The sequence below is a fragment of the Euprymna scolopes genome, chromosome 14 (genome assembly GCF_053919585.1).
Source record: "Euprymna scolopes isolate OS-2025 chromosome 14, ASM5391958v1, whole genome shotgun sequence".
Taxonomy (NCBI): Eukaryota; Metazoa; Mollusca; class Cephalopoda; order Sepiida; family Sepiolidae; genus Euprymna; species Euprymna scolopes.
This window is the reverse complement of record NC_136495.1, coordinates 50,849,949-50,865,994: the sequence shown is the minus strand read 5'-3', so window position 1 is coordinate 50,865,994 and position 16,046 is coordinate 50,849,949. Positions and strand designations below refer to the sequence as shown.

At 33.6% G+C, this 16,046-nt stretch overlaps 1 protein-coding gene across 1 annotated transcript in view; it reads left to right on the top strand.

Moving 5' to 3' along the window:
* Window positions 1–16,046, top strand: part of LOC145292994 (eEF1A lysine and N-terminal methyltransferase-like) — a 52,972-nt gene that overhangs the window by 10,639 nt on the left and 26,287 nt on the right. Inside the window, exons 6-8 of the mRNA XM_080139247.1 lie at window positions 2,505–2,623; window positions 9,563–9,697; window positions 11,646–11,832. Coding sequence (XP_079995373.1) covers window positions 2,505–2,623; window positions 9,563–9,697; window positions 11,646–11,832 — 441 coding nt within the window. The remainder of the gene's footprint in view (window positions 1–2,504; window positions 2,624–9,562; window positions 9,698–11,645; window positions 11,833–16,046) is intronic.

Here is a 16,046-nt window from a genome sequence, read left to right as displayed (position 1 = left end):
AATGTACTAGTATATATTTGGAGGCCTACATCCAAAATATAAACAAACTAAATTTCTTTGGACACAGAAAACAATATTTTTTTATATTTTGGGCTATTTTTATTTCTTTTTTTTTCTATTTAATAAAAAAAGTTCCTACTTATCAAACCAGATGCCATTTGAGGATAAGGGTTAATGAGATGCAATGATTGTCAAAATCAAGTATGAATATTTGTAGAGATGGTGAAATAGTTCTTGTTCAGAATTCCTTCCATATTAAAAAAACAAAAATAAAGAAAAATGTGTATGCTGTATGTAATGGTGCTGAAATGAAAATGTAATCCATAAATCATGTAAATTGATCAAGTAATTTTATTTTTATAAAGAAATTTTTTAACTTATTAATGAAATTCATAGGAATTACAATATAAATCTCACAAGTTTTGAATTATTGGGTTATTTCCCTTAGTTTCTTGAAATTTTTTTCAAAATGCCAGGTCAGTTTGCCATTCTGGATACTCATAAATTTTAAAATAAAACTTGATCAATTTATGTAATTTTTGGAATATGATATTTTCATTTCATCATGGGTATGTACATACAGATTTTTCTTTATTTTTGTTAATATAAGGGCAATTCTGGACAAGAATCGGTATGATATTGTTTTGTCAGGTTTTTCAGCTGTGACCAGGATTGTTCAAAGGCTAACCTGGGCTAATATGATTTGAGAGATGTCAGCCCCAGGTGGCAGTACTGAGTCGTCGTTTTATGTAAATATTATCTTTGAGGTACTAATTCTGAAACTTGCAATGACTCTAAATTGTACTTGATGTGAGTATACTACTTGTTTATCCCTGTTTCAACCAAAGTATTTGGAATTTCCCTTTGGTATATTTCTAACAGAAGTTGGACCACATGGTGTGTAGCACAGAACCAGTGAATAATTGCACTTTTTTTTTTTTAATAGAAAAAGCAAATTAATAATTAATAAACAAAAGACAAAAGAGCATGTGAAGCAGTCTTTAGCCTTGATAGGCAATCCCTTAAAGATGGTCTCCATCACCCTATTTGTCATAGCAATACACATGAAAAAGATTGAGATGGCATAAAATATTCAAATAATGGTTTACATAGAAAGAGCTTGATGAGCTAAGAAAACATCTTTTTAAATTTAAAAAATCCGATTTAAATTAAGGAAGTTATGAATATTTTTGTGCCTCACACATTTGGATATTTTTCTCTCTTGAAGACCATATGCGTTTTGTCACATTTTTTATACTACTTTTTTTTAGTAAAAATGTTTTATATTTGTTAAAACAATATTAAACAATGAAATTTGCCATATAAGGGTATATTGTGCAAGGAATCAGAATATACTACTGAAAATCTCCAGATAATCTGTAGTAAATGCACATAAATATACTGCAATTCCTTAAAAATATCATACATCCATTAAAAGAAAAGTTAGAGAACTTGAATTAGGCATTTTATCTAAAGGTTAAATAAAACTTGTCTCAAGCATGACACTAGCAATACATATGAAAAAAATTGAAATGGTTTAAAATATCTAATGGCATATATAGAAGGAGATTGATGAACTAAGAAAGAATCTTTTTAAATTTTTAAAATCCAATTAAAAATAAGGAAGTTATGACTATTTTTGTGTCTCACATGTTTGAATATTTTTCTCGCTTTAAGATCATGTGTTTTGTTACATTTTTTGCACTACTTTTTCAGCAAAAATGTTATATCTTTGTTAAAACATAAGATTAAGCAATGAAATCAGAATATGTCACTTAAAATCTCCAGAAATTAATGGTTTCCAAACAATCTGTAATAAATGCACATGAATATACTGCGATTCCTTAAAAATGCCATGTATCCATTAAAAGAAAAGAAGTTAGAGAACTCAAAGTTGAATTGTAATGCATTTTATGTACAAGAAATTGAAACCTAAATCTAAGATTGTTTAAAAATGAATATATTGCAGTATTTCTTTGGTATTATTGTAGATTAACACTTTCCTTTTATCGTCCGTGTGTATTAGTACTTATCAGGATTAGTATTTGACCTATAAAAATCATGCCTCACATAACGAAATGACTTTGAAAGAGATTCAATCACCACAAATAGTAATACCATTTAATCTTTAGCTGCAGAAGTAAAAAGAGAGATAAAAGAGAAAAGGAAGAGATAGTGAGCAGAAATCAACAATTTTGAATTTTATCTTTTATATCTAACAATCTCACTTGAGATCCATAGGTGACTCAACAGGTCACATTTTTTCTGACATAGCTGATGTGATAGAGCTATGCTTTCCTGATTGTTCCTATTTAGTATAATCTCGGACTTCCCATTTTTGTACGGTGACATAACTTTGCTTAGGATTAACAAGATTTCCAGATGGCTTTGTATAATGCACATTATGTAGGCCCGGTGGGTCATAGGTCATCTGGTTTCTTTTAAAATTCAAAATTAATTTACATTTAAAAAAAATATATATCTTTTCCAAACTCCATTTGCAGATCTATGAAGTTGTACGACACAATGATAATATGGAACGTATGGATGACCCAGAGAAAATGGTGGCGGCAGTCAGTGAGCTTCAGTGTTTCGCTATGATGCGGCAACATCTGAACAAAAAGTAAGCGAATACTTTCTCGTAATTTTTATTTATAAATATATACACATATACACGCAGGACCCACATGTTGTACGCAGTCTACGTCGCAAGGAACATAGGACAAGTAAAAACTCAACTGTTTGTTTTGTAACAACATTTATTTCCTCATTCTCCTGTTATGCATGACTTCTTGTTACAACTGTAACGTCACCCATGTCTCTAACATGATTGTCTTCTCTAACGTCTCTCTCTCTCCTTTTTATAGTCTTTTTCTTTTTCCTTACCGTGACGTCATTTCGTTCATGGCTCAGTATTTGGATATAGCTGCTATACACGCTCTGTTACTGATGGAAGCAATTTTACTTTATGCTAAACATGCAATTTAATTTAAAAGAAGATATTTACTGTTGTTTATACCTCGAAGAATATATAATTTTAAGTTTGATTCATATGACGTTGAGTCAAAATTGTGATATTTTGATATGAGTTTTACTTGGAATATTACATACGTGAATGCTGGGTTTCTGCTAATTCGTTTTTCTCTGAACTCCAAAGGCCAGAAGTTCGAGGGAAGAAACTGTTAGAAGAAGGCTTTCTTCTATCTAGAGACCTTCTAAAGTGAAAGGGTTAGGGTTTTGCCGCTTGTTATGTTAGTCAGGGGTATTTACATTCAGTTTGTCAGAGCACATTCCATTAAAATACTTGTAAAATAGACACAGAAATGTAATATTGCAACGATAGGACAGGGGCTGGAGTTTGTGGGATCAATTAAGTGAAAGCCTTTTTTTGGACCCTGTCTAAAAAGGAGAGACTAGTGGTAGATGCACCAGCCCAGATGTGGCAACAATATTCCCTCCATGGGTGAATGGTGGCTTTCTAGAGATATAGAATACTCTCAGGTTTGAGTAATTTTCTAACGCAGCATAGAGAGCCAACCTCCTTTGCAGCAGCCTTAGCAATGTCTTCAATGTATTTGTTTCAATTTATGTTGCCTGTGAATGTTCAACCAAGGAATTTAAATGAAGAACTCTCAGGTAGTGTATTATTTGTCACAGCAATCTGTGGTTGTGAAGGAGTTTTGTAATTATTAAAGGAAAGTAACTTAGTTTTATCGGCATTAAATATTATCATCCATTTATGTTCCCATTCCACTACCGACTGGAGTTCATTCTCTAAGGTTTCAGTCATTGTCTTAGATATGTGTTCATACATTTTAATGGAAACAACTTTACATGATGTGAAACATGTAGTTTTATTTGAAGGAAAATATGTACAATTGTTTATAGCTCGAATGAGAATACAGTTTTAACTTTGATTCATAGTACAAGATTGTGTGAAAATTTTTGTGATGTTTCAACATGAGTTTACAGCAGCTCTGCCTGTATTATATGCAAGTGAATCCTTGGTTTCCATTTTTTCTTAAATATGCAAAGAAATGACAGAGCTATGGTTTGGTAGATTTATAGTATAAATCTTCATGACAGAATTCTGACATCCTGCTAATAATGCTGAGGGTGCCCAGACTGGAATACGTTCTACCTACCTGACAGCTTATCCATCAAACTCCTTTGCTTAACATTCACAGGCAATATGAATGAACAAATACATTGAAGACATTGCCAAGGCTGCAGCAAAGAAGGTGAGCTCTCTCTACCATGCTAGAAAATTACTCACACTCGAGAGCATCCTATATCTCTACAAAGCCACTATTTGTCCATGCATGGAGTATTATTGCCATATCTTGGCTCATGCATTAGTTTCTCTCTCTTAGGGTCCAAAAAGGGCCTCAAATCCAATAGGCACAATCACATTGACACACCGGTTCTCATCAGATCACCAAAGTTAAGCAACGTTAAGCCTGCCCAGTACAAGATGGGTGACCATTTGGAAATGTGAGCCGCTGTATGTACTGCATGGTAAAGTGCCAAGTTTGCAAACTGGCGTGGTCTATTCTTCTCTCGAGGATTCATAGGGCTCTCTTAAGCCGTGGCAGGCAACCAACCTGGTGATGGCATCACGATAAAAATACCCTTGATAGCCCTAGCAAAGTATCAAGTCTCCAGTAGTGATGGGACGATTCCAATATTTTTCCCGATTCCAATACAATTACAGATTCCATACTAAATTCCCAATTCCGATTCTTTATAAATCTCTGAATATTTAATTATAAAAGTGCTATTTTGTCTCGATTACTGTAATGAGACATCTAAAATGTGCCTATATTTTCTCAAACATAAAAACACACTTGTGAGGATATAATCTAGAGATTTTAGTCTTACTGAAAGTTTAAATCATTTAAATATTTATTATTTTATTACTACAAGCAGTGGAAGATGTTTCTTAAACCAAAATCAAATAAAAAAGATAATTTAAGGAATTGGTCTTGGCATCGCTAAGTAGGCTCAAATTTTTCCGATACCGATTAATCATCTCAACATTAGTATTCAGCTATGGAAAAGATTTGAATTACGCTACAAACTCATCTAGTGAGTTCAGTCTCAGCTGCGGCCACATACGATGACAATTGGCCAAGCTCCAAAGATTGTCCCAATATCCCATCACTGCAATATTACATCCCTGTTCCTTCTTTAATGGAATTTGCTCATATGAACTCATAGCATACATGCATACTCTTGACAAGCAGCAAAATCCCACCCTTACACTATTGAGGTCTTTAGATACTGGAAAGCCTTTTTCTAATAGTTTATTCCCTTGAACTGTTAGACTTTGAAATTACTTTCCTGTTTCATGCTTCTTTGATTACTGACTTGCAGAAATTTAAATGTAATGTAAACAGACATTTTGCTGACTAATTCCATACAGTCCTGTTAGATATGATTACAAATAATGGCCCCGTGTGTCCAAGTTACAATGTACTTTGTTAGTGGTAAAAGTAGCTAAAAGATAAGTTCTATGGCAGTATGAATGTAACTCACATTTGATAAATACATGTCCACAGTTGAGGGTAACCCAAAAAAAGGCAGATCGACAATGACTTGGAGTGACAGAGGCAAAAATGGTTTCAAACAACCCCATATCAAAACTGACGTTATGTTGGATATCTAGTACCAAGAAATCATTTTGACAAAAGAGTACACCTGACAACAAATGTAAAAAACAACAAAATAATTATCACAGGTCATTTGATAAACCTGGCATCTAGTTTAATACCTCGACCATGTGTACGGAGAAATTATTTTGACAAAAGCGTACACCTGCAAGAACAACAAAATAATTATCCAATGTACCAAAAGGTTAATTGAATAAAAATTATGAACCTGACACCAGGTACCTGCGTGAAGAAACAACAAACTTGATCAATTGTCAAAAAGAAGATAAATTAAAAGTGAGATGTTTGAAAGGCCATTTTTGGCAAAAGGTTACACAGATGTAATCAAAGTCTGATCAATCCTGTGAAATGACAATGACCGAATAAAATGCCCTTAGGGTGTTGCTACAGTTACAATACCATCTAAAAAGTGCTGTTTCAGGTGGTTACAAATGCTTATATATAATAACAACCGGAAAGGATATCATTGTTGGTTGATGATTTGAGCTGAAGAATTTGTTGAATTCTTGTGCATGCATCTCCGTCCTAACAAATAATCATCTATAATTGTCACCGAGAATGAAGATATATTGTTATATTTTTATAAGAAAATTGGATTTAAACATTGTAAATTAAAATTTAAAACAAATTTATTTTTCGACAAGGAATACAAATAAAAATGAAAATTTTAAATTAAAATTAAATTTTTTTTCTTATTTTTTTATATTATTGCTCTATCGCAAATATTGAGCTTTTAATCGGGTTGGGATTGTCAGATAAATATTAATACTAATATTTATACTTGCTTTAAGTCTACTGAATTATTCAATTTGTAAACTGAAAAAAATTTTCTTGAATTTGTTATATTTTTATATATCAGTGTGTTGTCATTCTTAAAACAGAAATACCACGGTAAATGATAAAAATTCATGGGGAAAATCGTTTTAAACCGCCATGGTGCAGGTGCAGTGCACCACAGATTTATGTTGAAAGGACATGTGAAACGATAACGATGAAGTACTAGTTTGCAGCACGTGTATATCATATGACTGAAGTAGTTCAAGCTGTGGTTTGTATGTACATGGGCCAATTCTTTGATCTCATCGCATAAGCAACTGAAGTCTTGTGTAGATGACATGCAGCAAGTTAAAACATCTCTCTTCCTCTATCTTCATTGTTGAAAAGTTATTGTCATAGTTGAAGATATAGCAGTATGTTTCCCTTTTCCTTTCATTCTGTAATAAGGTAACAGTTTAGACAAAAACGGTAACAACATACTAGCATAATGGAACTTTTTTTTTTTACATAGGCATCACCACATTATCAAGACCAAAAGGCCACTCAAGGATAAGGGTTAAAGAGTGTACAGTAGAAATTGGACAATATAGTAATCATTAGTAATGAAAATTTGGTAAATTTGATAACTTATATGGAACGGCTCATCAAGAACTTATTTACGTTAGACTTGAACACAACCATATTGTAGTCAGCCGGAAAGCAGGAAAACGGAAGACGATTCCACAGGCGTGCAGTTCTAAGAAAGAAGCTTTGTTCATGGAATCTACGTTTAGGTTTAGGCACAGATAAAGAGTGGGGGAATTATTGATAGTGTTTACAGCTAGACGAGTGTTTCTTGTGAAAGTTTGGCGAGGGGGGACCATAGATTGAAGCTCAGTCGAACACTTTCCATGAAAATAACGATACATCAGAGACAAACTCACAACATCTCTTCTGTGAGATAGAGGTTGCAAGGAAGAGAAAAGGACATCTCCTACGAGGCTACAAAGTCTATTTTGAACTCTATCAAGGCAGGACAAGTCCTTTCTAGCAGCTCCTGCCCAGATGTGGCGACAGTATTCCATCCTTGGACGTACCTGGCTCTTATATAGATAGAGAATAGCATCAGTAGTGAGATATTTACTGGATCGATAGAAAGATCGCACCATTTTTCCAGCGGCCTTGGCAACAGATTTGATGTACGTGTTCCATTTAAGATCAGGAGTAATGGTCAAGCCCAGAAGCTTGTCAAAACTTGAGGCCTCCTGAAAACGAGAGCCATTCATTTCAATTGATGCCAGATGTGGATCAGAATGTTGATGATGTAAAGAGAGAAGCTTGGTTTTAGATGCATTAAAAGTAACCAGCCACTCCTTTCCCCATTGTACTATGTGCTCAAGATCAGAGGAGAGAGAATTGGAGAGAACTTGGTCGTTTACTGTCTTAGATGTGCTACCATAAATGGTAGTGTCGTCAGCATAAATGTCTACAAATGATGTAAGGATGTGATTTGGAAGATCATTAATGTAGATCAGGAAAAGAGTTGGGCCCAGGATAGACCCCTGAGGGACACCGGCATTAATACTGTGAGCTTCTGATTTTGCCCCTCAACTACTACTCTTATGAACCTATCAGAAAGAAATGATTTAATAATTTCCAGCTATACCATAGCTAGAGATCTTATGAAGTAAACCTTTATGCCATACCCTATCAAAGGCCTTAGATATGTCAAGAGCAATTGCCCTAGAAAGGTTGCCTCCGTCGAGAGATTTGCTAATCCTATGAGATATAACTGTAAGCACATCTGCTGTAGATCTAGCAGAACGGAAACCATATTGAGTGTCATTAAGAAGGTTATTTTTGTTTATTTTTTTGTAGCGTTGCAAAGTTATGCATGGCAAAAATACATTGGCACTGTTTTACAATTTGTCATTATGCAGAGGGAGACAACTCTCGTTTACTAAGAGATTTGTTCATTTATTCATCTCCTAATTTAGGACGCTTGATGTGACGATATTTTTTATTAAATCAAAACATTAAAAAAAGAAAGCTGCAACGAATTTTTTTTAATGTAACAAAGTTAATAACATTAATAATATAAAATGTAGTCTTTATGCAACTATTAAGAGAATTGTTTCTGTTTTCGTATCATAATTTCTTTGCTGCAGGATTAAAATTAGGACAATTTTAAAGATCAGTTAATTAAGTATTATTTTGGTCATTCATGTGTCATTTTTTTTTTCTTTTTTTACTTCTACCTTATCTTTGGGTAGCTTTCGTCAACTATTGTTACATACAATAATAAACGCTCATTGATTCTTGTCCGGAATTCCCCCTATATTAACAAACAAAAATAAAGAAAACTGTATGATGCACGTACGCAGGATGAAACAAAAACATCATATTCCAAAAATCATATAAATTGATCAAGTAGTTTTATTTTTAAATAAAATCAAATTTTATGAGTAACAGAAAAGAGGCTGCATTGTCTACCATTTTGAAAATAATCTAAAAAAAAAACACAAAACAAAGGGAGCTAACTCAATGATTTAAACTTGCAAAATTTATATTGTAATGCATGATTTTCTATATAAAAATTAAACTACTTGACTAATTTATGTGACTTTTGTAGTATGAGATTTTTGTTTCATGCATCATACCGATTTCTCTTTATTTTTGTTTTTTAATATAGAGGAAATTCTGGACAAGAACCGACTCCTACTTATTACTACACAAATTGATGCTGCATCTGATGCGAAGAAAAAATCTGATCCATCTTTTTATTCTTTTAACAAAATTGTTATTCTCACTAGTTTACTAGGTGATCAACAGATTTCTGTGTTTGTAATGTTATTGATTTCTTTGTTTATGCTACACCTGCTGGTGGTAGTCTCTCTTTATTTTGAGATTATATCTTGTTTAAATTTCACGGGCAAATTCAAGTGGCAGCCATGGTTTTAACTGTAAGCACTGGTCTATTTCTATTATGTATGATTAATAGATTGATGGATTATTAAGATGAAATCTGATGGTTTGGCAAAATGGGGAATCCAGCAAAAAAGCAATGGAAGAAATGTCGTTGGAAAATTTGTGTTACACTTTTATTAATTAAATATTTCTTTTATTTTTTCTAGTTCTGTCTGTAATGAACAAGTACGTCTTGAGCTATTTGATGGGAAATCAAATATTCCCCGTTATATTCTTCATGTGGTCGATTCTCCAAAACCACGACCAAATAAATTTGCAATCTTCATCGTTCCAATGAGAAGGTGAGTTATGTGATTTTTTTTTTTTTTCACAAGATTGATGTAATCAGTTGTACCCCCCCCCCCTCCGCCCTAAAAAAAAAATTACTGACAGGAAATGTGTATTTTAAACTTGATTTTGTGTTGACTCATAAATATTTGATACCAGCAGAGGTACCTGGTGTTGTCTTGGGGCATTGATGACAAAATAGAAACAAAAAAAGGGTATGTAACACTTTTTTGTAATAATTATGAAATTACAGTTATCTCCCTTGACTTCGTGTGCCATTTTAGCAAAAAGATCGCCATGTTTGTTTTTATAACAAGGATAACTAAAGCATGCTTTTAAGGGTATTTAATTTAAAAGGGAAGATCTTTACACTGATAATGTTTCAGGTTAGAACTTATCATTATATTTGGTTTAATGTCCATTTTACATGCTGACATACATTGACAGCTTTTAAAAACTTTCTTCCAAGTTGCAAATGTTTTGCAGTTGGGGAACCATATATTGAAGCTTAGTGGAGCACATGCCATGAAAATAATGATAAGGTAAAGATAGACCTGCAACCTCTTTTCTGTGAGAAAGAGAAAATAAGGAGATGAAATGATCTCTGACCAGGTCCTTATTTATTCTTCTTTCTCTCAAGTTCATTTTTATCACTTCCTCCCATGTTTCCCTTGAGCCTTCCTCTGTGAACTGAACCCGCTACCTCAACTGTTCTACATCTACTAACCCAACAACTCTCATCTATTCTTTCAATATGGCCATACCATCAAAGTCTTCTATCCAGATTTAATCATCCTCTGAGATAATCAAATCTAACCTGTCTTTAAGACTCTCATTACACATCCATCTTATCATACTAACATCATTTCTTTTCTATGCGACACATGTCCTCAAACATTACCGACCAGGTTTCACTTTCATACATCATATCACACTGCATGATAGATTCTTCTCCTGATTGACAGTGAAAATTGTCTAGAAAGGAGCAAAGTTTGATTTGTCAACTTTGACGAAGAAAGAGGGATCATCGCTTATCAAGTTCCAAAGACCATTCGAGGATAAGGATTAATGAATGCCAAGTGGACGGTAAGACAATACTATGATGATCGGTAATGATAGAACTTGGCTAGAGTTTAATTATTTGTTTAATTTCTTTTTTTTACTGGGGAGAATGTCGCCACTTGTCAAGGCTCTAAGTTCACTTGAAGGTAAGGGTTAATGAATGTCGGGTAAATAACACTGTATGATCAGTAATGGTGGAACTTTGGTATGGTTTGATTATTTGAGAGGACTTATTTACATTAGACTTGAAAAAAACGACCATGTTATAGTCAGCCGGGAAGCAGCCTGATAGTATTGTGTTCTACAAACAGACAGTTCTAGGAAATAAACTTTTATCATAGAATTTTCATTTAGTTTTTTGGCACAGATAGTAAATGAAATCATTGACAGTTGTTGCGGCTAGATGAGTATTTGTTGCAAATGTTTTGCAGTTGGGGAACCATAGAAGATTAAAGCTTAGTGGAGCACATGCCATGAAAATAATGATAAGGCCTCTTTTCTGTGAGAAAGAGAAAATAAGGAGATGAAATGATCCTCATCCACTAGATTTTGAAGTCTGTTTTGTATTCTTTCTAGGCAGGAAAGTGTAGTTAAATGTTATTTGGATCTAACCTTGAAAATCCAACTAGATAATTTTATTTATTTGCAGACTGTTATCCTCATCTTTATTGTTGTTGTTGTTGTTTCATGACATTTCGGCCAACTATTCCTCTGGCCTTCGTTAGGTGGTTAACCGTGGTTAACAGTCCACAAATAAATAAATATACAAATTACTAATCTCAAAGAATTCAAATAATTAAATAATATAGATAAATTTATATGTTAGATATGGTAATTAATATTCTTTTATACATTTTTATACCCCCCCCCTTTCATTGAAAATCATATTAATATTTGCAGGGAAACTGAATGGCTTTTTGCTATGGATGTTGGACGACAACAATTACTTGATAACGCTGATGTTGAAAGGCTTATTGTAGTTGTTATGCAAAGGGGCCACGAATATGGGGATATGGATTCAATTCAAGATGAACTCAATGAATACATGTTAGACCTGGCACCAGCATCATATAAACCGGGAACTAAGGTAATTTATTTTTTTATTCAATCAAAGTATTTTATTGTGAAACCCATGGAAATGGTATGGTTGCTTTCACTTTGTATAATTTATTTATTTTCGCTTTGTATAAAATATTATTTATGAAGGATTTGAGAAGAAATTAAATTGCATTTTTTTCTTCTTAACAACAGGGACCAATGTTAAAGAAGAGAAAGTTGCTATTCAAAATAAAATATTAATATTTTAGGATGGCACTATTTAGGTCTTAAGTCGAAAATCTGGTCAACTTAATCTGATATATTAGATTTATAATCGTAACAATTGAAATTTTTAAAAATAATATTCTTTCTTCTCATCATAAAAATAATTGCCAGTTAAATATTTTTAAATATATAGAACCAACATTTATTTAAATATTTGTTCATTGCATAAAAATAATTGTCGACTAAATATTCTTTAAATAAAACAAATGTCACTATATATTATTTTCACTATTCGTACTACTGTTCTTATCTTGAGTGTCATTCACACAATGTTCTGGCAGATGTAACCTCTGACCTTTGTAAGTTGTGGTATAGAGGATAGAATACTTGGTAAAATTCAGATGTAAGTTACACTTTGTGCAGGTTGAAGATTCAATCCTCAGTGTGGGTGAGATACAAAATGCAATTGCAAATTACTTAGGGCTTCTACCAGGTTATGGCTGATAGAACGAGAACATGCTACCTCTGTAGATTAAATAAAAGGTTCCATTCTAAATTCCAAGCAGATTCCAGAGTTCAGTGAGACACCTGAAGAAGATTGGAGATTACATTGATTGAGATGTTATGTGAATAACACTGAAGATGAGATTAAAAGTCTGAACAATCCAAATGATACAAATTCTTAATCCTCATCTAAAAAATGTCTCATACAATTGTATTAAACTTATTTCAAACTAAAAGAAATGCAAAAAGTAGGTTTTTAAAAATAAATTAGCCAGCATGACAATTGAATTTGATTTTTGAGCACTTTATTATAAAATCGACTTAATTGTATTTCAACTTTGATGATTTGACAATCTCATTTTTTAAAAATAGGTATGGAAAGTGATGATGTATATATAAACAGAGGTGCACATATTATACAGACAACAAAATAAAACATTTTTGTGGCATTCCTATTCCAGCTGAACTGATAGAAAATTTTGCAATAATAGCCATTTTGTTTCTGAATTTTTGAGTTGAGGATAATTCATATTATTTGGATTATTTTCATAATGTTTCAGTTGATATAATCTCTTACTTTCTTCAGGTATATCTTGTCAAACTTGGAAATCTTTCTGTCAAATTTGGGAATCTTTCTGTGGAACTTAAGAATCTGCACAGAATTTCGAGTTGAGCCTTTTAATCCATGGGGATATCATGCTTGTTCCGTCAACCATGATTGAGTGGAAGTCCTAAATAATTTGCTATTGTATTTTATCACAAACACCAGAACCATGTCACTTACAACCAAATTTTATGAAGTACTTTATCTGTTATGTCATGGCTCCTTGAGGACAGTAAGATTCCTAAGTTCAACAAGAAAACCTGAAGATCAGAGGTTTTATCATCCAGAACATTGTGAAAATAACACTCAAGATTGAACAGTAGTCTGATTATTCCAAATAATCCCAATAGCTATTTTATTTTTCAAAAAGATGTTAATCTTATTAATAGATACAAAAATTGAACAAGGTTCAACAACCAAAGAAGTGTCTACTGCAATTTAATATCTTTTTAACCTCTGCATCTAGAGAAATAGACACCAGTTTAATTGTGAGCCTGACTAAATTACTGGCCAAAAACGTGCAATAATATTAAATACTAGCTATCCCTATCTGCCATGGCCCGGGATACACTGATATTATTTTAATTTTAAAGTTTTGTTTTCACATTTTTAAAATGTATACAGAAAAAGAAATGAAATTTTAGTTCTAGGGGAGACAACTCTTTTTATATTCTTCATTAAAAAATATGTTATCTCTTTACAGAATCTTCCTTCGTAATTGAAAGATGTTTTTATTGTTATCATTTGTCCTGCAGGATTATATAATATTTTAACTAAAATGTATTATACTGCTAAGAACACGGTACAACAATAACAGAATTAAAGTTTGATGAACTTAAATGCTATTTAGGTTTTACTTTGAAAATTTGGTGTTTGTGCAATGTAATTGAATTTCAGAAAGTACATTTTAGGTAAATCACTATTATGTACTTATGTGCCATGTCAAAATTCAGTTCGCCATTTTCTATTTTGAAATGGGGGATTACAATTATTTTCTCAAACTCCTAGACTGTAGTTTCCTCTCCTAGATTTTAATTTCAACATTAACAAATGTGATTAATTTGTATAATTCAATAAATTATATTTTTACTTGTAATTATTTTTCTATTTTATCATTTTTCGTGATTTTTGGGAATTTTACTAATATCGAGATGACATATAAGTACGTGTTGCTTCACGAGGGAAGAAAGAACAAAAAAATATCACATGCAGTAGCACGGTCCCAAACAATTTCGTCCACATGATCCATCAATTCGAACCCAAACCCCTCTGTTGATTCAACATGACATGATCCCGAACAAATCCATCGATTCAAACACGAACACTGCCAGCGATTTGACACAATCCCAAACGTAATGACTGAACATGACATGTTACTAGAGCAACCTTGAGAGTTACTCCCCCGAATGACTGTTATCGGCTTTTTTTATAGTCTTTGGATGAACTCATTTTTGCCATACATAGGCTTGACTTGGACATTGGCATACAATTCTTGGGTGCTTTCGTGCATGCTTGTCACACTCCTCCCTGATCTCGAGATCACACAAATGACAATGTTAGGCCGCTTTTTCCTGATACTTTGCCTTAATGGTACAGGTTCAGGAACTTCCTCTGTGATGTTTTCAGTGGTCGGTTACATCATTGAACTCTTCCTGCTCTGGATCCTTGGGTGCATCATCATTTGAGGAGTTTTCTTCATATGGTTATTCATACAGCAGTGGGGCCATCATTTGATGAGGTAATTTTGTCACGAATTAAGCAATCATGTCGTCACGTGATATTTTTTCAGGGCTTGACACCAACACTTCTGACTGTCTTACTATCCAGTAGACAATTGCTTCCCCTATTATTGGGTCCATTACAATTATAACACCACTGGGAAGTATCTGTCTCTTTAGGTGTGCTTTATGTAGACTGTGTAGCTACTGCAACTTGCTTTGGAACTCCTGTGCAGTTTTTTAATGTGGCACATGTGACAAATGTAGATTATCCATCTGGGAGAATGCTCCACATGTTCAGGCAATCGAGCAATGAATGCACATTGCAGACACTGATCTGATACGCCACCAAACAGGACCGCAAGCCTGTTTAGTTCTGCCAAAAATGCCTTGACTGTCTCACTTGGTTGAAGACGGCGTTCTGAAACTGTTCCATGCAGTGAAAGGATCCAAAGCAAAGACTGTGTAAAGCATTTTTTTTACACGATCAAAATCCACATGCTTTTCTTTACTTAATTGCTGGTACGCAGCATACGCACTACCTGACAAGCACATCGAAATGACGCACTCTATACACTTCACCCCACTCAACTGACATATCAGGTCAGCTTTCTACAGCCACTCCACTATTGACTGTCCGGATTCACTGCCATTAAATACTGGTATGAGCTTTGGTTTGAAGGCCATAATGGTTGAAATAGCTTGTTGATTTATGAAAGAGGAAAGAACAAAAAAAACATATCACACGCGGCAGCACGATCCCAAAAAATTCCGTCCACATGACCTGACATCCTGAACAACTCTATCAATTCGAACCTGAACACCTTCGTTGATTTGACACAACATGATCCTGAACAACACTGTCAATTTGAATCTGAACACCACTGACGATTTGATACAACGTGATCTTAAACAACTCCATCTATTCGACACAACACAATCCCGAGCAAATCCATTGATTCGAATCCAAACATCTCTGACAATTCAACACAATCCCAAACGCAGTGACTCAATACAACACGCTACCAGAGCAATCTTGGGAGTTACTCCCCGAATGACTGTTATCAGCTTTTTTATAGCCTTTAGATGAACTTTTTTCCCTCTACGTGGACATTGGCATACAATTCTTGAGCGCTTCCACGCATGCTCATCACAGTGCATAATAGTGTTTTTACATAAAATACATTTATTTGGAATTCAGTTATAATACAC